The sequence below is a fragment of the Ciconia boyciana genome, chromosome 15 (assembly GCF_034638445.1).
Source record: "Ciconia boyciana chromosome 15, ASM3463844v1, whole genome shotgun sequence".
NCBI classification, from domain to species: Eukaryota; Metazoa; Chordata; class Aves; order Ciconiiformes; family Ciconiidae; genus Ciconia; species Ciconia boyciana.
Window position 1 is genome coordinate 8,339,049 of NC_132948.1, and position 26,749 is coordinate 8,365,797.

The following is a 26,749-nucleotide window of genomic DNA, read 5'->3' on the forward strand; positions in this document are numbered from 1 at the left end:
AGTTGGTGGGAAGTATCTTCTCCCTCGGCTCCCCTCCTGCATATGGCACGGCAAATGGTCGGCAATGGAAAGGATAGTCTGAGGAGGGCCCAGGGACTCCCCTCGGGGTTCAGCTAGTCACTACTTCGCAGCTCGGACGTGAAGAGGAGGTAGTCACAAGCTTGAAACACGGGTGTGCTCCTACAGCAACGGAGCGCGCGAGTTCCTCGGGCGAAAGGAACCGCACGTGGCAGCTGGAAGCGAACACGAACCAACCCCAATCTCTGTTTCCCTGCGAGCACAGAGTGGCTCCCTATTTCTTGTTATTGTGTTATTGGTAGATCTTCTCAGCAAAGGATGTACCACAATATTGCTCAAGTGTACCAAATCAGAACTAAAGCTCAAGCAGGACTTGCAGGATTACATCAGTGACACAGGCTTTAGCCTAATCACGACAACACAGATACCAGGCTACGGTTACGACCCACACCAAAGCCAAACAGCTTTTTCATTATTGCAACTGAGGTATCGATATCACAACAAGCAGAACGGGCCGATGCTCCGACACCAGCTCTCAACTCCCCCCCCCCGGCGCTGGACGAGAGCACGGCCGGGCTGGTGGCCGCACATCCTGGTGGGAGACAAAGGAGCCATGAGCCGGTGGTGACGGGACGAGCCACACGAGCAGAGGCTGGAGGAACACAGAGCATCACACACACAACAGGAAGGCTATCACGGCGTGCGTGAGACTAGTGAGAAAGAGGAACAGTCAGAGGATAACTATTGCTTGACAAAATTACACACCAGGATAATTCAATGACCCCCCCCCAAAAAAAAAAAACAAACAAAGGAAGTGAATACAAAAGATCTGGGTTAGTTTTCAGGTGGAGGTGAGGACAGGGCACAGAGGATGCTTGGAGGAGGCAGAAGAGCATTGCTGCCCTGGGACCAGAGGTGTGTAGCAAGGCATGACTGCGCTGGAAGACGGACATCAGAGATCTACAGGGGCTTGGCAGAGGATGGGCCATTTGGGGAGGTTTGGGCAGTGGCTCCCTTTAATCACTGGCAACGTGGTTCTCGTTTTGGAGAGTGTGCCAGCGTTCAATCTTCTTGTCCTTGTTCTTCAAACATTCATACCAGTGTTTCAAGCGCTCCCCCTTAGCCGTAATGCCAAGCTGACAGCCGCCTGGAAGAAAGGGAGAAGAGGAGACATCATATTGAGAGATGATCCTGGTGTTCCAGTAAATCACTTCCATGGGGACAGACCCCACATTTGCAAGCATTTCCTTCCACCTCCTGGATTTAAAATCTCATGGAAACAACTAGAGATGCTCTGCCTGCACAGAAGACCCCATGGGATGCTGGAGATGGGGCAGTGCAGTAGGTCCCAACGCTGGATCAGCCATTCGATGGCCTGATACAAGCGCCCAAACAACCTGCACGGTCCTACCTCAAAGCTCAGCCTGGGCTTCCTCACAGGGCAGGTGACCTACATGTCCCTCCCATACAGCAAGCACTATATTGGGCATCAAAACCGCACCCCAGAGCACAGAGACTTGCAGCTCACCAATGTAATCATTTGATTTTCCGATGTCGTAATCCCAGACAGAAATATCCAGTGACTTCTTGGCCAGATCGCTGTGTTTTATATCATAGAAGAACTCCTGCAGAAGGAGAACACCCACGTCACCCCAAGCATCCCAGGAAAATACACCCCGAAAACTGCAGTTAAGAAATTGCAAACGATCACTCTGTACAGCCTGAATTCAAAATCCAGTGAGAGGATATTTAAAATACACTAATGAAGAGCAAACGCTCCTTCCCTGCGGCACCTCTCCTCCCAGGATCACAGCATGCTGCACAAACCCATCAGCTGAGCTCCCCCCTTGTATCTAAGTGAGCACTTTGCAGGTGTCCCATCAAGGCAGCACCAGCCACGGGACTCCCCCGGCATCCTTGTCCCACCCACATCCCCTGGCCACGGGGACACGGAGTCGGCAGCAGAGAGGTTTCGGTGTGTACCGGTGCTGCCCGGCACTGAACTGGTGAGGGCTCCCGTGGCAAAGTCATTCCTAAAACATTCCCGTGTGCGGAAAGGGGAAAGGAGGCTGAGCGAGAACCAAACCTCGGGGAGTTTGTCTTCCACCTCCTCCGCACAACACAGTAATTGGCTAAGTTGATTTAATAATACAAAAATTAGATCTGTCCTTACTTCATTAAACTCAGGATTCAATGTTTTCTTCTTAATCTGTGTCTTGTGCTTGGCCTTTTTTCCCATGTCAGGTTTCAGCCAACTGGGGGCAACAGAAAACAGCTCAAAACTCAAGTGCAAGAACAGCGTGAGTTCATAAAAAAAGTGAGGTTTTGGGCTAGGAAAAAAAGCAACTGAAGATATTTAAGGCAAAAAAATGGGTTAGCCAGTCTCCCTTCCCACCTTCTAAAATTATCTAAAATAAATGTAAAATGAGTAAAATCCTGAATACTTTTTTTTTTCCCCTGGATTGCCAGACGAGACACAGGAAACCATGAAGACCTGCTTTGCGCAGAGCGCTGAGCTCAGCAGAGCCCTTTCTGGGGGAGCATCTCTTGCTCAGAGCAGCTGGGTAACGTTCAGCCACCAGAAAGCAGAGAGCTTGCACATGCACTCTTCATGTCCTTCCAAACCACGCGTTGGTCCCAAGTCCTTTTTCCTCAACCCATGCTAAAAGAAATGGTTATAGGTGTTTTACTGAGCAAAAGCGGGCGAACTGTGCATTTCGCTGGGGGGAACCTGCCGAGGCTGACAGCGGGGAGCAGCTGAAATGGTCAGGGAATATGGAAAACGAGCAGCCGGGCTGGTCGCCAGCAGACGAGGGCAATCGCATGGTCAGTCACCGAGCCTGGCTGCTGGAAAACCCAGCCAAGAACATGTGAGAGCATACAGAGATGGGGAAAAACGTGGGGGGGGGGGGGAGATAAAAATAGCCCATTAGTGTTTAATACCACGCAGATTAATATACTCAGCCAATGTAGGTTCACCTAGAGAACGTGGGAAAAATTACGGCTCGGGCTTTGCAGCCTGGCTGCAGACCCAGAACTAAATTGTAGAGTTGGCATTTATTAGATCTGTGTTGGAAGTTGATTTAAAAATGGAAAGCCACCATCTTCTGTTTGTGGGAATGGAAAATATAAAAAATAAGAGACTGAGAAGGAAAACTATTTAGTTCCACTCAGCCACAAAAAGATGTGCAAAATGTTAAACGCAAGAGTTATTGAATGACTTCTAGGGAGAATAGAGGGGTTTTTCTTCTGAAGACAAAGCGAAAACAGCAACGGAAACCCATCTGCAGCCACAACCACAACCGGGAATGACTGCAGGGTTCTCTCCGTATCGCAGTTTATGAGGTTCGAGTTAAAATGATCTTATTCCCCCATGTTCGCAGGAGCCACTCGACAAGCACCGCTCCCCCATCACCTGCCTCCGCGGCTGAGAGCACCGATGGGTGCGCTGCCGCTCGAGGAGACCCGCTCCCTGTCACAGCAAGGCATCGCCAGCATGAACTGCAGCAAACACCACGGTCTGCATTAATTAAGCTGATTTGTTTGCAGTGGAGACATGGCACAGGACACGGACAGGCACGGCAGGGCGATCCCTGGGCTCCCAGCAACAACCAGCACGTGGGCTTATGGGGCAGCAAGCGGGGCACGTGCTCTTGGTCATGCACAGAGGGACATGAAATCCCCTCCACCCTGCAGGCACGGTGGGTCAAAGCCAGGGAGAAGGACCTCTCTTGTCCTCCTGCTCTGCACCTACAAGGTGGCTGTTGGGTCTGTGCGTTTGGGAACCTACGGGGAGTGGATGGACCTAAGGGCTGGGTCAGTCTCACTTAGCTTCAGCCATGGCAGGGGCACTCAAGCAGAGGGTGACCACCTTGCACAGGCATCGCCAGTGGGCAGCTCAGTCCTGCATGAGGTCTCAAGGTGCTTGGGAAACACTCTCCTCTCTCCAGTGGTTTTGGAAGGAGATCTCAGAGCATCAGCTACTGCCCAAGGACAGTGGGTGGCTCCACGACCATGCATCACTGCGCTATGCCAGCCCCAGCTCCCACTTACAGTTTAACGAAAGGATCTGAGTATCCGTTGGCATCCATGGCTGCCAAATGCACGCAGCGTACGATGCCGACAATCAGGCCGCCCTGCTGGGTGCTGTACATGAGGGACACGAGGATCTTCCCACGCTCCTCCACATCCCCGCCACGATCTACCTGCAAGAGGAAGTGAGCAGAGATGGAAACACGGGGGTTGAGTGAGGAAGACTGTCAACTGCAGAGACGATGAGATGAGATGGATACAAGGGAACCTTGTATCGCCATGAGGGGGGAAAAAAGGGGGCTTGTACATGAGAGATGATGGGTGAAACATGCATGGAGCATGTCGTCCTCCAAGAACTCTTACCTCCTCTTCGTACAGTGCCATCCCACGGGATGAGCCGGTTGTTCCAGCACGCTTCATCTTGGATGGGGAAGGGGAAAAGAGAGACTGCCGTGAGTGACCACAGCTGGAGAGGCACCGTCCTATGGCAAAAACACCCCCAGGAGCCCAGCCCAGCTCTTTCGCTGGCCTCTGAAGTGGAAGGGGGCTCAGGTACATTCATCTGCTCCAACAACCTCCACTTCAGCAGACTCAGCACCTCACCCACAGCACTGGGGAGCAGAGCTCAGGGATGGAACAACCTGCCCTCTCCTCCACAGTGACATACATCAGCACAAGCTGGCAATGCCAGCAGATCCGTGGCCACCAGGGAAGTTCCCCAGAGTCACTTCCCCTGGATTCCCACCACGCTTTTATCTCCTGGCCTTGACGTGTCGCACCAGCCCAGACATGGGCAGGAATCCAGCTCCTAAGATGCCAGTGAAGTCAAGCACCTACTGCTCTTGGCTGGTTCCAGCTCCAAGTTCACCACTAACTCCCTCACATGCCATTTGTTAACAACCTCAACATTAATGGTAGCAGAAATAAATTTCACAAAAACTCACTGGTATTACTCTCTCCAAGCAGATGTTGAAGTTCTTTTTCTGATTGGCTTTGAGTTTTTTCAAGGAAACTCTAGTTTCTCCAATAAACTCATTGTGGCCAAATTTGTCTTCATCACACACGGAGATCCTGAAGGGAACAGGAAAGGTGAACATCAACCAGGCTGGAGCCATACCTGATTCCGGCGCACAAAACCACTCCTGCGAGGGCACTACTCAGGGTGGACAAAGCAAAGCACCATTCAAGCCTCCATCCAGCTGGCTCATAGAATCATAGAATCGTTTAGGTTGGAAAAGACCTTTAAGGTCATCAAGTCCAGCTGTTAACCCAGCACTGCCAAGTCCACCACTAAACCATATCCCTAAGCACCACATCTACACGGCTTTCAAATACCTCCAGGGATGGTGACTCAACCACTTCCCTGGGCTGCCTGTTCCAATGCTTGACAACCCTTTTGGTGAGGAAATTTTTCTTAATATCCAGTCTAAACCTCCCCTGGCACAACTTGAGGCTGTTTAATCTTGTCCTATCACTTGTTACCTGGGAGAAGAGACCGACCCCCACCTCTCTACACCCTCCTTTCAGGCAGTTGTAGAGAGCGATGAGGTCTCCCCTCGGCCTCCTCCTCTCCAGGCTGAACAACTCCAGGTCCCTCAGCCGCTCCCCATCAGCCTTGTGCTCCAGACCCTTCCCCAGCTCCGTTGCCCTTCTCTGGACACGCTCCAGCCCCTCAGTGTCTCTCTTGCAGTGAGGGGCCAACACTGAACACAGCATTCGAGGCGCGGCCTCACCAGTGCTGAGAACAGGGGGACGATCGCTGCCCCAGTCCTGCTGGCCACACTGTTTCTGATACAAGCCAGGATGCCATTGGCCTTCTTGGCCACCTGGGCACACTGCTGGCTCATGTTCAGCCGGCTGTCGACCAACACCCCCAGGTCCTTTTCCACTGGGCAGCTTTCCAGCCACTCTTCCCCAAGCCTGCAGCGTTGCATGGGGTTGCTGTGGCCCAAGTGCAGGACCCAGCACTGAGCCTTGTTGAACCTCGTAAAATTGACCTCAGCCCATCGATCCAGCCTGTCCAGGTCCCTCTGCAGAGCCTTCCTCCCCTCCAGCAGATCAACACTCCCGCACAACCTGGTGTCATCTACGACCTTACTGAGGGTGCACTTGATCCCCTCATCCAGATCATTGATAAAGATACTAAACAGAACTGGCCCCAGTACTGAGCCCTGGGGAACACCACTTGTGACCGGCCGCCAACTGGAGTAAACTCCGTTCACCACCACTCTTTGGGCCCGGCCATCCAGCCAGTTCTTTACCCAGCGAAGCGTACTCCCATCCAAGCCATGAGCAGCCAGTTTCTCCAGGAGAATGCTGTGGGAAATGGTGTCAAAGGCTTTACGAAAGTCTAGATAGATGACATCCACAGCCTTTCCCTCATCCACTAAGCGGGTCAACCTTGTCACAGAGGAGAGCAGGCTGGTCAAGCAGGACCTGCCTTTCCTAAACCCACACTGGCTGGCCCTGATCACCTGCTTGTCCTGTACGTGCCACGTGATGGCACTCAGGATGATGTGCTCCATAACCTTCCCTGGCACCGAGGCCAGACAGGCCTGTGGTTCCCCAGATCCTCCTTCTGGCCCTTGTTGTAGATGGGTGTCACATTTTATAACCTCCAGTCAACTGGGACCTCCCCGGTTAGCCAGGACTGCTGATAAAGGATTGAAAGCGGCTTGGTGAGCACTTCTGCCAGCTCCCTCAGTACCCTTGGGTGGATCCCATCCAGCCCCATAGAGCTGTGTGTGTCTCAGTGGTGTAGCAGGTCGCTAACCATTTCCCCTTGGATAATGGGGGCTTCATTCTGCTCCCTGTCCCTGGCTTCCAGCTCAGGGGCTGGGTACCCCGAGAACAACTGGTCTTACTATTAAAAACTGAGGCAAAGAAGGCATTAAGTATCTCAGCCTTTTCCTCATCCCTTGTCACTATGTTTCCCCCCATGTCCAATAAAAGATGGAGATTCTCCTTAGCCCTCCTTTTGTTGCTAATGTATTTATAGAAACATTTTTAATTGTCTTTTACAGCAGTAGCCAGATTAAGTTCTAGATGGGCTTTGGCCCTTCTAATTTTCTCCCTGCATAACCTCATGACATCTTTGTAGTCCTCCTGAGTTGCCTGCCCCTTCTTCCAAAGGTCATAAACTCTCCTTTTTTTTCCTGAGATTCCAGGCTCTCCTCTGACTAAAAGCAGTCAGAAAACAGAACTTCTGTTTTGCCAGAAAAATCAACATTTTTAATATGTGCTCTGCGATGGGGCAAGAAATCAAAAGGTAGAAATTTCCTGTAGGAAGGAAATGTCAAGCATTCAAACATTTTGAGAGACATCTAAACGTTTTGCTGGGACACTGTCAAATCATGCCCAGACATGCAATGTACAAATCTCTATGCTGATAAGAATAATAGTAATGGCAATAATTTAATATTAAATGATAGGGTCAAAATGTCTTTCTTTCTCTTTTTAAAAAGGACCATCAAAATCAGCATGTTCATGTGAACCATGTTGATTTTGACCAAAAACTCCGCATTTCCAGGTGCTCTATCAACACCTGCATTTCACTGCCGGTGCCCTCCTGAGGAAGGCCGGCTTGCTACGCCCCGTGCGAGGAGACCCGCGGTCCCCGTCCCACCATGCTGCAGGATACCCCAGCTGCCCTGCTTGCCTGAGTGTTTTCCTTTGCATGTCCTCATCCGTGATGCCGTGGTACACCAGGGTCTCATTCCACACAGGGTTACGGGTGTTGCGCAGCGTCTTCGTCCTCAGCTTATTTGACTGGCATCAAAACAAAACATGGCATCATTACAGCCCTGAACTCCTCCCAGCCTAAATTTAGGCTCCCGGTAGAGGAGTGTAAATTAGACGCTCCATCACCTCTGGCTCACAAGAGGTGGTTTGACTGGGGCATGGAGGACTCTGCAGAACATCACCGCTGCCTGCTGAGGCTGTCGCGCCAGCAAGCCGTCAACTCCAGGTGAGCATCACCGACCCGACAAGGTGGACCTTTATGAAAGCACTGGGGACCCTATCACCTGCAGTGGCCAGGGCAGCCTTCACCACACGGCTTTTTTGACTGTCTGGGGTCTACTCACTCAAGGACACTTGTACAAGAAAAAGTTGCACAGGGCAGGCTGCGTGGGGCTTGGGTAACGGCTCTCGTGGTCTAAAGGAGATGACAGCTTGGGAAATGAGGAGCTCTGTCACTCGTTCATGCGTCTTTCACAAACACACGTGCAAAATACAAAATTAAAAGAAAGATGAGCAAACAAGAGAGCAATAGAAATCAAAGCAATTCCCAAGATCACGACACCTCGATTTACTCTGCACAAGACCAGAGAGTCCCCGCACATAAAGTAAACCTGTAAATATCAATCCCATGGTTTTATTATCAGTTTTTCCCCTTGTTTTACACTTAGGCCCTCTGAGCAAAACTCTGCTGCACAGAAGAGCTTTGCAGCCCCTGGGCAAGGAGCCAGCACCCCTTGGGCACTGGACCAGCGGTGGTCATTCCTTCCTCAAAGGTTTCCCCACTGAGATCAGCTTACCTGGGCTGGGGAGTGGTATTTCCAGAGCTTTCTTGTGGGGGGGAGAGTCAGAGTTTACTCAATGGTTATTTCTTCACAGCTCTAACGAGAACATGCTGCAGCCTCAAAGCAAATGGATCGTTCGAACGCCAGTAATAATTAGGCTTTTTGTCAGATGTTTTGTGATTCATTAACAGTGTCACCTCCTCTGGACCTCCCCTCCATCCCTAAGCAGATCCCTGTCTGCAGGTTGAGCTGTTCCTCAGGTACAGGAGAGCATCTGCAAGCATCATTGCTTTTCTGAGATACCTCCCGTGTAAAACAGCGGCAGTGAGTGTGGAGAAATCGAGGGGAGGAAGTCTGACACAAGGAAGGGACCTCGGGGGGCTTTGAGAAACCTCTGCTCCATCCCCAGCCCCAAACACACCCAAACCAGGCAAAGCCTCACCTTGCTGGCTCCAGGCAAGAGGTGCAGTTTGACGTAGGGATCCGCCAGGCCGTTTGAGTCCATTGGCTTTAAGCCCTAAAAGATAATAAAGAAAACACGATGCCTGCATCCTCCTTAAGCAGAGCCAGGGAAGAGAAAGAGCTACCCATGAAGCAACTCAGTAAAGAGAAAATGCATTCAAGCAAGCCAACAGCCTTGTCCTCTGCCCCGAGCAGGCATGGGTGCCATGATGTGCTGAAACATCAGACCCACTCAAGGAAAAGCCCCACGGACTTCTTCCCAGCCAGGAGCAGCAGTGCCAGCAAGGCTGGGCTGGGTGTCCCAGGGGAGCAGCCTCTGCCAGCGAGGCTCACGCTGCTCCCAGCCCGTTGCACTGGGGGAGCTGGGAGCCAGAGGACTTAAATAGGTGAAAGAAGGGGAAAAAGGGGACCACTTACTTTGGCCTTGATGAGGGTGCAGTGCAGGGAGCTGTTCTCCTGGTCGTAGAGCAGGCTGAACTCCAGCGCTCCCAGCGTAGCTGACAGTGGAGGGGGGAGAGAGGAGTTGGAAATAGGACCTCGTTAAAACCCCAGCCAATAACTGTTTAATCAGCCCTGATTAGTAATAATTAGAAAGATTAGCAGTTCAAATGTAAAACCATTCAAAGCACGTGGGTCTGCGCCAGCATTGGCCAAACTGCCATGTACAAATCCAGCCAGATTCACGAGCTCTGCTCATCAAAGCTTTACAAAGCTGGACCAGCCCAGGGTACAGGGAGGGCAGCCTGGGGCTTTGGGGGTGATCTTAATATTCACCAGGCAAAGGAGGATGTAACGGTACAAACCCTTCTCTGGGCACAGCTCGGGGAGGCAATGCCACCCCAGGACCACCCTGAGAAGGTGTTTCAGCTCAGGTGGCCAGCATCTCCTCCCAAGACTTGGGGCTCGGCATTTGGGCTGTTTTGACTTGTTGGAAACCAGTTCACGCTTGTCTTCACGTGCTCACCAGGAAAAGATCACAGGGATGAAGAGTTAGCACAGAACCTCAGCTAGGTCCATCTGCTCCTATCTGAGCACCATTTCTGCATCTGCTCCTGGCCCAGAGCAGCTCTTCCCATCCTGGGTGGGAACAGGCTGGACAGGCAAAGCACTGCCCTGCCACGGATGCTCACCCTCACACAGCAAACTCCCTCGTTAGGGGAGAAAACGACTGAACACCAAGATCTCACGGTGTAAAGGTACAGAAGCCACCAAGCCTTTCCTACAGACAGGTCCAGTGGCGTTGCTTGCAGCGAAGGATGCTCTGATGGAAAGAGGCAGCCGCCTTCAGGACTCGAATTTGGAAATGGGAAGGTTGTGTGAGACCAGAGCCTAAACCATCACGTGTCAGAGCTCAGTAATTTGGTGCAAAACCGACTGAAGGTCCCATGAGCTGCGCTGAACTGACTGAGCAGGGACAGCCTGCGAGACCCTGCCCCAGCTCCAAGCCCCATGGGGAAGCAGCATTCCCCCGAGGACTCTCCCTACCAGAGACCCATGACCTTAGAGCGCGAGTCACAGTCCTGCAGCAACCACCTCCTCAAAATTCTGCATTTCCCAAAGAAAACGCTCCCTCTCCTCCGTCCGGCTGCCCTGGGTACATACTGCCTTCATCAGAGTCATAGCTGTTGGCGTCCTCCTCCTCTTCCTCCTGGGGTGGCTGCCGCAGTGGGGCGGCAGGCGCCGGTGGGATGGCAGGGGGCTGTGGGAAGGTGGGGGGCTGCCGGGCTGGCCTCTCCTCTCTGGCGGGGGGCACGGCGTAGCCCCCTCCTCGCTCCTCCCTAGCAGCGGGGCGGGCCGGCTCTGGGGGTCCCAGCGGTGGGCTCGCTGTGGGAGGGACCCCGTTAGCCCCTGGCGTGCTCTGCCCCCCAGCCCCCCACATGCAGCCGAATTTTACCTTGTCTCTCCGGGAACCGGCTGGCCGCCCCAGGACCCGGTCTTCCCGCTGCCAGTGGCGCTGGGGACAGATGCAGCATTACTGGGGTGTTCTCCTGGGCGATGCCCTCCATCCCCTCTCCCACCCCAGCACTGGCACTGTCCCACGCAGAGGGATCCCTGCCCATGGCAGGGCATCGGGGTGTGTCCCCCGGGGACCGAGCATGCTGGCTGCATCCCCATCCCATCCTACCTGGGGGTGCTGCTGGACCGGGACCAGGAGCGGGGCCGGCAGCGGCTGGCGGGGGCGGCCGCGGGGCTTGCAGGGAGTTGGTCCGCTTCACGCCTGCAAAGAGAGAAGAGAATCAGCAACAGCGTTTCGGACCCCAGGGACTTTGCCTGTGTCAAGGAGGGAGTTGCAGCCGGAATCGGCTGGGGAAAGGCAGCCGGAGGCAGCTGAGAGGAGAGAGGTTTGGCCGATGGATGGAGGTGGCCGAGATAACGGCTCGGCCCCGCACACTTTTGGGGTCAGTGATGTGGGGAGCGGGTGCAGCCCGGGCTGGAGCAGGGAGCGTTTCACTAGGGGGACCCCGTGCTGCGCTGATCCGCCTGCAAAAGAGGGAGACGCAGGAGATGTGGAACAAGGAGGATGGATATCGTCGAATCATAGAACGCTTTGGATTAGCAGGGACCTTTCCAGGTCATCTCATCCAACCCCCCTGCAAGAGCAGGGACATCTTTAACTGGATCAGGCTGCTCAGAGCCCCGTCCAACCTGACCTTGATATGGGGGGTGGCCACGTGCTGGAAAGCGAACTAACCCGGGAGCATCGCTGCGATGCCCATCACACCCCCAGAACGCCCTAGGGCCACTGCTGCACGGCGTCCCCCGAGACAGCGATGGGGCACGGGTGCACCCTCAAGGGTTACCCACCCAAACGTGAATTAAAACACCAGGTCCCCGTGGCAGAAGCCCAGGCAGCCCCTCTGAACGCCCCTCTCCAGCTATTACCTGACTATCCTGCCATTGAATATTCCTTTTTTTCCCCAAGGAATTAAAGAGGATTTGGATATTTTCCAGACATTTTTAGCTTCACTATTAAATTTGCAAGCTCAGCTCCTAGATGAAAAGTGGTCTCTGCAAGTGCCTTTCCCCTTCTGGAGGCACCTGGGGAGGATCCAGGCCCCGCCGAATGCTGTCAGCCAGCCGTTCGTATCACAGCCATTTACAAGAGCTTGGAGCACATCAAATTTTCATGAAACAAGAAACAACATCCCCAGCCAGGCCCCTGCCAGCGAAGCATGGGCTCCTGCAGGCAGGGCTGGCCCATGCCTGCTCCTTTGGCAGCGCCTCATGGGACTCGTGCCCACCCCGGCAGCGAGGCAGGGGCATAGCGGCATGAAAAATGCTTCTACTTAGAGTCCCAACTCAGTTGCATTTCATCTCTGCTTAAAGTTAGCCTGGTAAGCGCTGAGCCCACTCCTCTCTTCGCTTACAGCTCTTGCATCATGCACAGGGCTTTTCAAATTCACGTCCTTCCATGGGCCATAAGATGACCCTTTGCAGCGAAAAGCCCAGCAGGATCCTGCCTCTCCTCCCTGCACACAGGGGAAGGGACAGGGATCCCCCTCCGTGCCTCCCCCCAATCCCGCTAACACCCTGGACCTCCCCATCAGCAAACCCCACGGAGCAGCGTAAAACAGCAGGCGAGCGGCGCGGGAAGCAGGCGCCGATGCTTTGCAACGTGAAATCCCTCAGCATCACTTAGTGCTGCATGTCGAACAGAGACAACCCTTGTACGGCTGCTGGCTTCGTGCCCCCCAGCTCTCTCCTTCCAAGCACGCAGAAGCGTGCACAAGCACACAGAAGTGCACAAGTACACAGAAGTGCAGCTCTCACCAGGGCTCCTGCTGACCCCGCTCTCGGCAGCGTAGTCGCGGCTGTCGGTGTCCCCGCCGGCGTGCTCGCTGCCGCACGGACCCGGCCTGACCTCGGCCGGCTTGCGACCAGGCGCCGCGTAGCTCCCTCGGGCAGCTGCCATCACATCGCTGCCTGTGGGAAGAGCGATAAAGGCAGCAGTGAGGCTCGCACCCCGGCCACCCATCCGTCCCCAAAGCCAGCCTTGAAAGCAGCCACTTGGGTGATGCCCAGCCTGGGCGTGAGCAGGAGGAGGAGGAGGAGGAGGATGGGTACGGCCGCTGCAGCATCACCCCCAAAGCACTGGGACTGCCAGCCATCCGGCACCTGCGGGGCGGCAGGAGAGCTCTGCACCATCAAACCTGCACACAGTGGTCAGGAAAGCCCAAAGGACACGGCAAAACATGGGGACACCAGGAGACACGAGAGCCCCACGGGAAAACAAGGCCAGAAGCATCCGTCAGCCAGTCCTCAGTGCCCGTCAAACCTCTAATGGCATTACAGCTCCATGGTCCCCGGGACAGGGGGATCATATTTTCTTTTTGCTGACCATCTTCCATTTATTAGCAAGACAACGGTGACAGCTGCCTTTGCCTCTCACTTCCATCCACCCAGCAGCGGCCACCCCAGCGGATAAATCCCAGCCACACGCACCAGGGTGCCGAGACCGCTTCGCGGTGATAAATTGCAACCCACAGACGTGATGGAAAAGGTCTCGGCGCTCACCTGGCTTGTGCCGGAGACTCCAGGTATAAATCTTTGCTGTGACATAAATGGGATGTTTATCCTTGGCTGGGCTCTCAGGGTCGCTGGGCGCAAGGAGAAAGTGAAATGCAACAGATTGCAGGTGGGGGAGAGGAGGGGGGTGAAAACGCCACGATGCTGAAGAGGAGGGAGGAGGGGAATTGAGCAACCACAACCAGGAGCCCCGTGGTGCAGAAATAGCGATGCAATAAATAATTTTCTAAGGGAGCTTTAGGAAAATCATGGGCACGTCATGAGCATGCTGATCACCAGGAGGGAGCTGCGACAAACCCTCCCCGACTCACAGGCGAGCCGGTGGCTTAATAACAGCAGCCTGTTGTGAGGCCGGGAAGCTTAACGGCTCCAGCTACCATCGTGATTAAATCGTCTTAATTTAGTGGTTTCCCCAACTGCAGCTGCTTGGGAAGACGGTCATCACTCGGCACAACCGGGCTGGGCACCGCCAGCCATAGCATGGGCTGCGGCTGTGTCCAGGTACCACTGCCCACCGTGGGTACCCCAGCCTGGGTACCCCCCCATGGGTACCCCCCATGGAGCTCACCCCAACACTACCACCCAGACACACAGGACGCATCCCCATCGCAAGCGGTGCTGCAGGGTGGAGGGAGCACAGCTCAGCACAAGGCTGTGCCACCCACCCTGCCCACTGAGGTGCTCCCTGCCCGCAGCCCACAGCCCACTCAACACCCAGCGAAGCCCCAGGCAGCCACAGCTGGGAAATCAAACATGGCCCCAGGAACCAGCCGTTAAAGACTCCTGCGCACTGACAGCCGTCTGCCAGCTGGGTTATCGCTGCCACAACAGATCCTGGGCTAAAGGAAGGGAGGGACGGAGGGGACCGCTCTGGAGGACCCCCACTGCCTCCTCCACGCAGCCGAGGAAGAGGAGAGGAAGAGGAGGGTCTGCAGCCACTGGGCTGCTCCCAGCCTGATCATTGCCCAGCCGGGAGCAGCCAGTGCTGGAGGGGGGTCAGGTAATCTCATCACTCAGCACTCCGATGCCAAACTGTGAAAATGGGGGCTATTCCTCAAAATTAACTCCCGGTGACACAGCCGGTCTGGGAGCACCCCCAGCTCCGGCTCCTGCCGGTGCCGGCAGCAGTGTCTGGCGGATGCGGGTCCAGAGCAGCGCAGGGCGTACGTGAGGTTAGAAAGATGAGCCCTGACGAGGAACGTGGCTTCACCCCTGTAAGCAGGAGGCACCGACTGCTGCCGCTGTTAAACACAACGATGCAGGCAGAGCCTCAGGGGGCTGCAAGCGCTGGAGGGGGCAAGGCATAACCATAAAAAACCACCGCCGCATCCTCGCCTTGCTCCGATACCCGTGCACGGCACAAGCCTGGGTGCAGGGCACCAGCGCCGAGAGCTTTGGTGGGGGAAACCCAACGTGGCCAGAGCAGAGCAGCTCGGCTGCTCTGTCCCTCGCAGACATGCACAAGCATCCTGCAAGCCTCCTAAAGTTTCCATGGGAGGTTTCGTAAGGACTGCCATTAAATAACCAGAAAAACACCCGTCAATCAGCACCAGGAAATGACACCTACAGAGGTAATTCTGCTCAGCACTCTAAATTGCAGCATTTCAGCCCAGGCGTGTGCAGTAGGTGGGGAAGCCCCAGAATAACTCGGTCCACGCGCGGTGGGTGGCAGCAGCAAGGAGAGGTCCTGCTGCTGCTGCCTCCCGCGGGAAAAAACCATGGGGAAAGGAGGGAGGGAGAGAAGGGGCTCAGCACAGGCAGCACCGAGGCAGTGGCACAGGGGAGGGTGCAAACGCCGGTGCTTACCATCGGAGTCCTGCTCGGCCACGGGCCCGGAGTCCGCCTGGCCTTGGGGGCACAAACAGAGCGAGAAGCAGTGAAGCTGCAGCCCACCCGCACCGCCAACGCCAACCCAGGACGTTGCTGCTACTCCTTCCCCAGGTTTCCTTTTTTATTCTTATTTTTTCTAGGCTTCTGCATCACCATGTGCATACCCAGGCACTGCCCAAACCCCTGGCCAGGTGCCCCAGCTCCCTGCCCAGGGCTGGTTTGCTCAAGGCTCAAGGATGTCCCTGCAAACCTGGCCATCCTGACTCGGACAGCCCAGAGGAAGCCTCAGCAGGCAGGGAGGGCAGCGGGGCGATTTCTGTGCCCTTTAGAAAACAGGCAGCAGCTACACGACTGTTCTGGCTGCTTTCTGCTAGGGCTCGCCCTTGCAAATGATGGGGAGGAGACCCAATGCCTCGCTGGTTAGACCCCTGGCCCTTGGGCAGAGGGAGGGATTCAGCACCTGCTTTCACCTACCTCGGATGGGTGTGCGGGAGGGGAGTTTCGGGTCCTGGGTGAGCGGCTCCGACGGGCTGGGCTCGCTCGGGGCTTGGGGTCCCTTGTTCTTGCTGACGGGCATCGGCTGGGGCAGCACTTGCTTGGGCAAACCCTTGAAGAACCAGGCGCCGGAGCGCTTCCACACCTGGGGGGTGCAGGCAGTGGGGTGGCACCCATGTCTCGAGGGGATGCTGAGTGCAGACCTGGCAGCCTTCGGCCCCTGCATCACCAGGGTCTGCCTCCAGCAGGCAACACTGAGGACATGCACCCCCGCACCCCCCGTCCCGCAGCGACCCCACGGCCTGTCCTGCTAATTAACTAACTCTTCAGCTTTTGCACACCATAGGTGGCAGGGAGCCGATCTCTGGCCACAACAGCCTCTTCAACCCCAAGACTCTGTTTTTGAGGAAAGAAAAAAAAAAAGGGCATTTTATCTAGAAAACAAGATCATCCTATAACATCCTATAAGAACCAGACTCATGTAGCTGGGCAAGGTTGAATGGTGCTGGGGCTGAAAGTCCCTGGGAGCATCCCCCAGTCTGGAGCTGGTCCCATCTCGGAGGTCTGGGGTGGGGACAGTGCACAGGGTGAAACCAAGGGCAGGGACCACGTCCCCACTCCGGCACGAGGAACACCCAGGGCAGTGGAAGCGCCCGGGCTGCCACGCTCACCTCCCGCTGCTCGCTGCAGATCTTGCAGAGCCAGATGGCGTGGGGCCGGCTGTTGGTGGTCTCCACCCCGCACTTGGTGCAGACATTCTGCAGAGAAAGCAAAGCACCGGGTGGCAGCGGGGACGTCGCGGCCACCGAAAGGTCCCACCGCACCAGTACCACCCCTCGGGAGCATGAGGTTAACGAGAGACGGTTAACGAGAGCTCTCCCAGCACAAACATGGGTGATTGCAGAAACCCCCGGGGACGTCCCTTTGTGCCACGGGCAGAGGGATGCGGGGCAATCGAAATGCACGCCAAAAGATCAAGGTGCCCGTTTTTGCACCGGGGGGGATGTGTGGGTCCAGGGGGCTGCACCAGGCAGCGGGTCGCAGGGAGGTGCCTCACCTTCTTGCAGTCCTCGCAGACGACGCAGGCGGATCCCCGTGGCCCCAGCTGCTCCCCGCAGAGGATGCAGCGGTTCACCCCGTCCCCCAGCACGCTCCGGCGCATGTCCTCCAGCCGGGTCATGAGTCGCCTGGCAGAAAGGGGACAGGGGCTGTCAGGAAAGGCACCACACGGCCGGGATGCGGGGTCCCGCTCCCAAGGGGCAGCTGCTGCCGTTGGTCCAGCGGCTCCTTTTCCTGGTGCAGCTTCCAGCAGAGCCTCTCCTCTTCCAGCTATGGGAATGCAACCAGGGGAAGAGACACATCCCAGGGGACATGTCGGAGTATTATATTCCCCTATAGCTCTATATTGCACGACTGTTCACTTCCACTGACACTGCCAGAGAGCAGATACTGGCCCCAGCTCCCACGTACACACACATGCATAAAATTCATCCAAGTCAGCGCTTTTGCACAAAGCGATTTGGCATCAGTGAAGCAGCTTTTTCCCCAAATGGAAACCTTTCCACCCAGTCCCAGCGACTGCCCGTGGAAGAGCTGCAAGAGGAGATCTTGGAAGGGCTCTGGCAGGAGGACTGAATGAATTAATTAGTTTTCTCATTTTCTAAGAAAAGAATTGCATATAATTTACTTTATGGAAACTCTTAGCCCTTTGAGTAAAATGCAAAAAGCCCACTGGAGAACAGGCTATAAAAACACATCTGTTTACTGGAAAGGTAAAAAAAAAAACAAACAGTTAAGCAACTTCTGAAAAAAACAGCACTGGCAAAAGCAGTTTGCAAAGCAGGAGCAGGAGCAGGAGCAAGCTGCCTGCCAAGCACCCGAGAGCTGGTGGCGAGTTGTACGCTCAGTTAACCCAGAATCCTGGCCCTAAAAATAGCACTAGAAGGGAAAAAGGATGCATTATTTATGCCATTCAGCAAGGAAGGAGGCGGAATGAAGAATGGGAGGAGGAGACCCAAGCCCAATGGAGAGACCAGCAGCCCCCCTCGCCTGCAGGGCTGCCATCCGCTCCCATGGCAGCCTGACCCAAATCTGACAAAGCCGCTAACATGGCATGCCATAAAAAACACCCGACGTTTAAAAGACATTTCCCCACATGTCTGATGACAGCTTCAGATTTATGACAGCTCGGCCGCCAGCACCTTGGAATCGCTCATAAACAATATATAAGCTCCCCTTTATATAAGGTGCCTCTGCGGTTGGTCTCCAGCTGCTCGCAGGACGGCCGGCATCCCGTGGACCACACGTGGAAATGCAACGGCGTTATCGTACATGGGTTCTTGATAAAGGAATAGCAGCAAGAGGGGAAAAATAAAGCATCACGGAACATGCAACCTATTACGGTTCATAAAACACCCCATTGGAAACTCGCTGCGGTCAACAGGAGGATCTCGAAGCACTTCATCCGACACCGAGTCAAGCCCAAAGAGGGGACACAGCTCCGTGACTCAGCGTATGTTATCTGACCAAAGCCGTGTTATAACATCATCTCATTTAGGTAGAAGATGTAGGCCGTGCTAAAACCCACAGGAGAACGTCCCTGGGGGCTGACCTCCCTGGGTTCGAGCGTGCTTAGGGCCAAGGTGGCTGCTGACGTGGAGGTGCCTTCTGACGGTTATTAATGAACCTGAAGCCCATTCCCAGCGAGGAGACAGGAGAGCCGGGCTGCGGCCGGGCAGCCAGCGGAGCCAGACGGAGCCAGCAGTCAGGAGAAATTGTTATTTCCACAGCTACGGTGTCACCAGACAGCAGATGGGCGAGCTTGCAAGTTCCTTCAGTTTTCATTGCCTAAAGTTTTGGCAGGGACACGACTACGGGGTCCCTACATACAGCAATTCTGGTTGTCAACCTGAGCTAGTTTGTTTCCTGGATGAAACAGTTTTTGTTGAAAAATAACATCCTTGGACAGCAGGGGAGTGCTTTAATGCCTTTCCACTTTGCTCTTAACTTTGCTATCTGCTAGCCTAACTCCCTGTTCCGGTGTTATTCCCGAGAGACGTGGCTGTCTACCCCTGCCCTTGAGCATCTGCTTACTGCTTTGCAGATGATCCATAGGTGATTTCTTCCTACAGAGTAAGTCAGCTGCTAGAGCCATCGTCCACCCTTGGTGCCTTCCCAGGCTCCGTGGCTGATGCAACCTGCTGCAAACAGGGGAGGTCTCACTGATTTCAAGAGAGCTGCATCATCCGATAAACACCCAGCCAGCAATGAGCAGTATTCCAATTAAAACCTGGAAACTGCCTGTTCCCCAAACATTGCTTATTTAAATGGAATGAATCACACCACGGTTGCTCCCAGCCCACATCATGCAATGCAGGGTCCCCACGAAAAGCCCCCAACAGAAAATAACCAACAACATCCAGCTTCTGTCGCAGCACACTGCTCCCACCTGGGCAGGGAAAACATTTTTGGGGCAAAACCTTTATTTTCCTAGCAGCAAAGCACATGTACAAGCCCATATCTTCTGCAGTTCCCCCCGCTGTGCTGCAAGAGCTCTGCTCCAAGAGAAGCAGCTTCCAGTTGGAAATCTGCAAGCCCAAACAAACTTATTATAGAAACTAGAACAAATGGCACAATCAAAGCAAAAAAAAAAAGAAAAAAAAAAGCCCTTGCATTTCAAGAGATTCATTATTTAGCTGCAAAATCTTTCCCAGTCTCTCATTTACCAGAAGCAGCTCCTTAAGAGGGTTTTTTTTAACCAGTGGAAGAGCTTCAGCAGCCAGTACACACACCTGTGGCACCAGTTTCAAACGAAGCACATTTGCCTAATTAAAACACCCATTCAAGCTGAAGAAATTGGGCTTTTTTTTCTGATTCAAACTCTGCTGTGAGAGGACTGTATAAAAAGTTAAAATCTAAGTCCTGGCATGAACCTGGCAGAAACAGGGCAGGACCTGGGAAAGGGGGTACTGCACCAAGAGCCACGGGCTAGGAAGCTCCTGAGTAAGTGGTAACTGGGAGCAGAAAGCCCAGATTTCTCTTCAGCTTCATCCAGCACCACCCTACACGCATGCCGGAGCCCCGTGCACAGGCTGTTCACCCACCGCTAACCAATAACCGGAGGGATGCCCTGCTTTTGCCCCGGTAGCAGCCAGGAACAAGCTGTCTGCCTTCCCAAAAGCTTTTCTCTCCCTCTCCCCTAGATATCATTTGTTTCTCATTTTTATTGCACATAAAATAGCCATCCAATTCATCACTCTCTCTTGCGCTTCTCTAGGACTACAGCAACATCTTCCTTACCATTATACGCACTTCAAAGTGCCCATCCCTCTGGCCTCTGTCAAACTAACTTCAAAGAGCAGGAAATATGCTTCAAATTGTTAAAATAGGGGGAAAAAAAACCAAGAGAGGAGTAATTGAAGCCAGTGGCAGGGAGCTGGCTAAGCCTGGCACCCGGGAGCATCACCGCTACCGGAGACAGTCCTGCGGAGAGGGAGAGCATCTGTCATCTGCCAAAGAAATACGTATTAGTCACTGATGGGAGCAAGATATAAGAACCAGGCGATACGCTATATCTGAAACGCTTAACATGCACCTGAGATGATAACAGCAATAAAACAGTCTCCTGATATTATATTATCTGCCTGGCCCCATAAATACGGTTTGGAAGAGAAAGGTGAGCAGCCCCGGGGCAGCGAGGGCTGGTGGGAGACCTCCCCTGCCGCCTCCTGCCCGCACCCAGGAGCCCCAGCGCAGGCAGGGGAAGGGCTCGCGTTTGGAGGAAGACCTGCAAACATCTCCCGTGATTTCGGGCAGGCGGAGGGTCCCACAGGGACGCAGTGAAGGCTGCTCGCCGGGCTGAGGGACCATCTCGGGCTGGGCTGAATCCTAGATAGGATAGAAACCCGCAGTGCTACGGCATTGGCATTTTCTCTTGCGCTAGGACCGGAGCAATCCAGAGAGGGACAGAGAGCCACTGGCATTAAGTGCTGATGATCTCGGGAAACAAGACTTAACAGCGGGGCAGGCACGCAAGAGTTTGTTGTGTTTAAATATTCATTGCCACTCTGCAGAAATGAACAGCTAAAGACGTGCCTAATGGGTTTTAAACCGTGTCGGGGAGGACATTTAATGCAGCAGGCAATGAACTGCTGCACAGGAGCAGAGAGAAGGAGCTGACCTGCGAGGAAGGACCCGATCCGGGGTACCGAGAGCTGGGTGCTCCCCAGCCCCATGCAGGAACCAGCAGGCACAGATTCAGCCACCACTTATGTGGCAAAAAATTTCAAGTAAAACACAAAGGAGGTCACAAACTGCCTCCAGAATTAAGCACTAACTTGCCTCCGTGGGGAAATCATGTGCCTTAAAGGCCTGAATATTAAATTAAGACTAATTTTAATGGTATAAAAGAGACAAGAAAAGAAGCCAAGCTACAGATTAAAGAAAACATAATTAAAATCAGGATGAAAAATTAGAAGCAATTTTCTTCCCTTACAAGTGCACAGGTAACTAAAGCTAAAACATCCTTTGAGCTTTTATAGGTCGACTTTCAAAGCTCATCCTCTGCTGAGAGCCCTCACTATGGAGGGAAGATGCCCAAGGAGGCCAGGGGGATTCATGCATTTCAAAGTATCCCGTTCTGTGCTCCTGCATCACTCCAGGTGCTTGCTGCCTCCTGTGATGTGTTACAGGAGGGTTGTTATTTTGCAGGCTCATCCCAGTCTCAGAAATAAGAGGGCAGGGGGGTTTGGGGAAAAAAAAAACAAAAACACAAAACCCCACAAAAATTCAAGCAGCACGTGGGCTGTCTTCTGGCCATGAATTAACCTCGTCTCTTCTAGAAGCTGGCATCTCAGGAGACATTGCTGTCTGCCTCCAGCAACTACCCTGCCCTTCCTGGCCCCTGTTTTTATTTTTGTGTTGCCTGAACACAAGGAAGAAAATACGAGACTGTGGTCCCCAGAGAGCATCTCTGCTGCTGGCCACTGAGGTTAATGACTTAATCCCCTGTGACTTCAGCCATCTGCTCCAGCATTATGCATGTGTCATCCCAGCAATAAGCAGCCAAATTAAAATGCAATCCTGCTTGATAGCTGGTCCTCTCAGAGGAAAGGTGAGGGGCTGTGACCCACGGGGGGACAGCAAACCATCGCACTTTTAGAGGGGACCAGAAGGAAGGGAATAGCCGCACCCAAGGCAGGGGCACAGCCAGATCCAGGAGCGATGTGTCACATCACCCCAGGAGAATCGGCTCCGTGCTGCAAGATGCTCTCCAGAAACAGCAATTTCTAACTTTGGATGGTTTAAGATAATTTCTTTGATGCCAAGAGCATGATGGACCTCATTAGGCAGCAGAGCAGACTTGGTGGGTTATTGATGGCACCCAATTATAGGTGCATAACGGAGCCAATTAGTGCCTGCAGGTGCTCCCACATCAGCTGGGAGGAACAGGCTCCTCATAGACTGCAGCCTGAGCATCACCACCACCACCAGAGCATCACCACCACCACCAGAGCATCACCACCACCACCAGAGCACCGTGGCACGAGATGGCACAGAGCTGCCACAGGGACCCCCTGAGCACAAGCACTGGCCAAGCAGAGAGGGAGAAGGGATGGGAATGGATCAGTCCCTCCCTGCCACAGGTCCTCTTCGCCCTCCGAGGCCTTTGCCCACCAGCTTTCAGCCCCTGTGCCCCTAAACTGGCCCAAAGGATTGTCCTAATCCCCAGGCGGTTGTAAAGTCCTTCATCAACTCACGCCTGACACACTCTTGCTGTATCACTGTTTAAGATTATTTCAGCTCCTATTATCCTCCTCTGTGCTACAAGACAATGACCCAGAAAAAAAAAGAAAAAAAAACCACACAAAAAACAAAACACCAAAGTGTCCCTGTCCTACAATCCTCATCAGCATCCAGATCACATATCCCACGGGCCTCCATCCACCCTCGGTGCTAAAAATACTCTTTTGCTAGATTAATTTGAGCTGGGTTTGACATGAAGTCCGACTCTACAAACATCATCTCAACAAGCAGCATCGATTTGTTCCCACCCTGCCCTGGCAAGCCAAGGTAAGGGGCTCGTGGGACGGCAGATGCAGGAGAAGGGACACGAGAGGGCAGGAGATGGATGGCACTAAACCTTCATGGGGCTTCAAGGCACGAGGAGGTTCATTCGCAGCCAGCACCCAGCCGTAGACTTCATGATTGCTCAAGTATTATATGTAAAGCTCAAGTATTACATGTAAAGCTCAAACGCACCCCCTCAAACTCATCCACTTATTAAGACAACTCCAAGTATTTACCGTATGTCCCCCCTTTGGAAGGCGCATTCACTTCATGTAAGCTATTCCTTATATTAACCAAAACCAGGTTTTTAATGGATCTTCCTTTGGTTTTGCCCTTACAGGAATAGAAAATCCCAGAAAAATTGCAGAAAATCAGGCTTTCCAGGGGCACCTCCCTAGAGCAGCCTGTCCGACCGAGGGACACTGTCACAACCGCTGCATCCCTGCCAGAGGCCAGCCTGGCAAACCCGGATTATTTTGTAGTATAAGGAGCTATCCTGGATAACGTCCGAGCAGCTCCTGGACTGGATTCTGTACAAGGCTGATATAGACGCTGTCCCATATTTCTGTAGCTGCACATCCTACGGCTCTTGTTGTGCAAGCCAACAAACACAAAGGAGCTGGCAAGGCTCCTGCTACGCCTACACGCAGGAGGCAAATCAGCTGTGACTGCACATCCGCCTGCCTTCCCTTGCTCTACTCCGAGTACGGCACGAAGTCCTCCGCCCGGCTTTTTCATGAATGAGGATGAGAAAACCTCCTCCGACTCAGCTAACGAAGGTAAAAGGGAGAGTTTCTGCAGGTTTGCAAACAGCTGCAGGAATGCACGATGCAAAAAAAAAAAACAAAACAAACCTCTCTCCCCCACTGCTAAAGTTGATTTAAGCATAATCCAAAGAGCATCACTTTTGAGGTAATTGTTACTGGGCTGCAAATGTGCAAAGCTGGGGAAATGCTGTTTGTAAGCACTTTTCAGGAATGAATCACCACCATTCATAGCTACTTTCACCTGGTTTCTGCCAGAAAGCCGGCAGAGGAAAGCGTTGCACGTTGTAACGCAAGGCGATAGCAGCCGGGGAACCGCCCCGAGCCCAGGGGAGCAGCACATCCATGGGGCACACGCCGAGCCCAGGCAGCACAAACAACTGCTGTCAAGGTGATACCTGCCTAAGCTCTTCACGGACCCGCTCCTAACAAAGTATTTCTAAAAATGAGTAAATAAATCCACCACTTAGGAGGCAACGGGCTGCAGCCACCAAGGAAGACCGCCTGCTGCAGCTGGAGCACCCCGTGCCTGCATCACAAACACACACTCAATATTTAAGGGTTATTAAGCAGCCAGGGTGACAGATTAAAGCTCCGGCTGCGGCGCGAGGCTTTGTGGGTGCAGGCGGGTCCTCTCTACATTTCACCAAGCAGCTGCCCTGCAGGGCCACGCGCCTGTTTGCTGAGCAAAGCTGTCCCCGAGCTACGAGAGGGGCTTTGACGTTCTCCGAGGCAGCGGAGAGCATGGCTCCTGCCTGGGCCTGAGTATTTTCCCTGCAAGGAAAAAAAAAAACAGGCGATGCTTAAGCTCAGCAAGAGTAAAATGCTCCTCTGTAATGAAAAAAGGCATGACGCCTGACAAACGGGATTATGGAGATCCCCTCCAGAAAACCATCCCCAGCACAGCAAGTCGATACCTAATTATTAGCATTATTTTGCTCAGGCAGGGTAGAGATGCGGTAAAAGCAAACACGGGCACTTCTTGCCCTCTGCTCCACGCCAGGTGCACCAGCACCGGTCATCACCCCCAGCACCCGCCAGCGATCGTGGGTCCCCCACCACAGCGGCAGAAGCGGCTGGGCCAGAGCCAGCACCCCAGCCCCCCCAGGAGCTGGTCCCAGCACGGGGCCAGCCCCGAGGCTGGGCATCACGCAGACCTATTCAGCTTCACAGACAGCTCATTTCTGGGTGGCAGGAGGGATTAACCACCGGGACATGCGGCTGGAGGGGGTGATGGATCCATCCCTGTTCCCAAAACAAGACAAAACACCTTTTGGTGAGCCACGGCTTTGCCCGCACTCACAGGTGCTCGGGCTCGAGACTGGGCAAGCAGCTCCTGCTTGCAAGCAGCTCCAGCTTCACTCCCCAAAATGAGATGTTATTAATGATCCCTTCTGGACAAAAAACAAAAAAAACCACCACACACCACAAAAATCGATGAGACTATAAATTCTCGGTCCAGAACACAGTGGCACACCGAGCAGCAGCGGCACGCCGAGCGGCTCCCTCCCCTGCTTACAGGTTCCTCCTGGCCAAGGACCAACGCCAGCTCAAAAAGATCCCCCGCAGGCTCCCTTTCAGGAGAAACACTGCAGTGCAGTAGCTGCTGGCCAGGAAAGCAGCCAAGAAAGCGCTTTCCCCGACGGGCACCGGCAAGGCGCAGGGTCCCTCCCATCCCACCAGCACGGCGGTGCCGGTGCCACCACCGCCTTACCCGATGCGCTCCTGCTCCATCTCCTCCATCTTCTCGGCCCGGGCGATGACTCGGTTGATGATCTCCTTCTCCTCGTCCGTCAGCTCCTCGCCCTTGCGCTGCCAGTCGGGCTGGCCGCCCCGCGCTGCCCAGCCGGCGGGGAGCCTGCGGGGAGAGGGGGGCCAGGGCTTTGTCCACAGATCCCGTGTGTGCGTGCACACGCGTGCACGGGCAATAGCCAGGCAGCGATTCCCAAGCCCGGGGAAGAAGGGGTACGACACCTCCCCATCCTCCAAGCTCTCTTCTAGCAGGAAGCCTGCAAATGGCCCCCACCCACCAGGCAGAAGCTCTTATTCCCATTTCGGGGGGTGTGTGGGGGTGTGGTGTGTCATATGGAAACACTTGTTGGATACGGAGAAAACCAATTTCCTTTTCAAAAATATTCTCATTCTTTCCAAGTTAAGCATCGACTGACGTGGCTAGTTCTGCACCCTGCTCTCTGTCGTCTAACGCCAGGTTTGCAGTGAGCTGTGGTACCGGGGCGATGGCCGCAGGAGCAGGCGGGGTTTTTTTTGGTACACTTCATCAAACATGGGAGTTTTTCCTCTCCTAACATCATTTCCAAAGATCCTTTTGCACAGCGAGCGCAGCCGGGGTGCCAGGCAGCTTTAACCTGGTGACACGGTGACGTCTGCCACTCAGCCCTGCAAGTTAGCAGGCGGCAGAGGGGCAACGCTAACAGGGGAGGCAAAAGGCAAACACCCCTCCTCCCATCCAAAGACCTTTCCTGCACCTTTTTCCCCTGGGCTGAGCAGACCTGCACGGTCTTAAACCTTAAAATTTATTAAAACCCTGTGCAACACTTCCTCAAATTAATTGCTTTTCTCTTGCATCCAGGGCAAGGTTTTTCCTGTTCTCTCAAGATGGTTAGAGTAGCAGGTAAAGAGCAATAGGCCAAAACAAAAAAAAAAAAGCAAGATACTTACTGCTCCTTCTCACTGCTGGGAGGCACAGGAAAAGAGAGGGAACAAGGATTAGGTGAGAGAAGGGACGAGGCCAGCTCAGCCCAGGCGCAGCCAGCGCTCTCCCCGCCTCGGGGGTGACAGTCCCCGACAGCGTGTCCCTTTCCACGGACCCCCGCTGCTCCTCCAAAGCGGTGCAGAGCAGCAAGCTCCAAACACAAGATTCGCCCAGCCCCTGCATCATCCGGGCACCAAAACCAGCACCCATCCATGGGTGCTGCCACCACCCATCCAGCCGGGACGGAGAGCTGCCACTCGGTGGGATGCAGCATCACCTTCCACGGCGGCCACATCGGAGGGCGTCAGGACAGACGG

At 54.0% G+C, this 26,749-nt stretch overlaps 1 protein-coding gene across 4 annotated transcripts in view; it reads right to left on the reverse strand.

Annotated features, from left to right (window-relative positions):
• Positions 1-833: 833 nt before the first annotated feature.
• Positions 834-26,749, reverse strand: part of RPH3A (rabphilin 3A) — a 35,709-nt gene continuing 9,793 nt past the window's right edge. The window contains exons 3-21 of one of the 4 annotated variants that reach the window (XM_072880466.1): positions 26,399-26,413; positions 25,434-25,577; positions 16,945-17,074; positions 16,559-16,645; positions 15,867-16,032; positions 15,369-15,410; positions 12,807-12,959; positions 11,161-11,253; positions 10,930-10,989; positions 10,638-10,859; positions 9,453-9,532; positions 9,016-9,090; positions 7,709-7,818; positions 4,995-5,121; positions 4,414-4,470; positions 4,072-4,223; positions 2,192-2,273; positions 1,547-1,643; positions 834-1,165 (exon numbers count right to left, since the gene is read on the reverse strand). In XM_072880466.1, the coding sequence (XP_072736567.1) occupies positions 1,035-1,165; positions 1,547-1,643; positions 2,192-2,273; positions 4,072-4,223; positions 4,414-4,470; positions 4,995-5,121; positions 7,709-7,818; positions 9,016-9,090; positions 9,453-9,532; positions 10,638-10,859; positions 10,930-10,989; positions 11,161-11,253; positions 12,807-12,959; positions 15,369-15,410; positions 15,867-16,032; positions 16,559-16,645; positions 16,945-17,074; positions 25,434-25,577; positions 26,399-26,413 (2,023 nt within the window). In that variant the 3' untranslated portion in view covers positions 834-1,034. Of the gene's footprint in view, positions 1,166-1,546; positions 1,644-2,191; positions 2,274-4,071; positions 4,224-4,413; positions 4,471-4,994; positions 5,122-7,708; positions 7,819-9,015; positions 9,091-9,452; positions 9,533-10,637; positions 10,860-10,929; positions 10,990-11,160; positions 11,254-12,806; positions 12,960-15,368; positions 15,411-15,866; positions 16,033-16,558; positions 16,646-16,944; positions 17,075-18,474; positions 19,059-25,433; positions 25,578-26,398; positions 26,414-26,749 lie in introns of those variants that run through there. The other 3 variants (XM_072880469.1, XM_072880467.1, XM_072880468.1) reach the window with 3 other exon arrangements.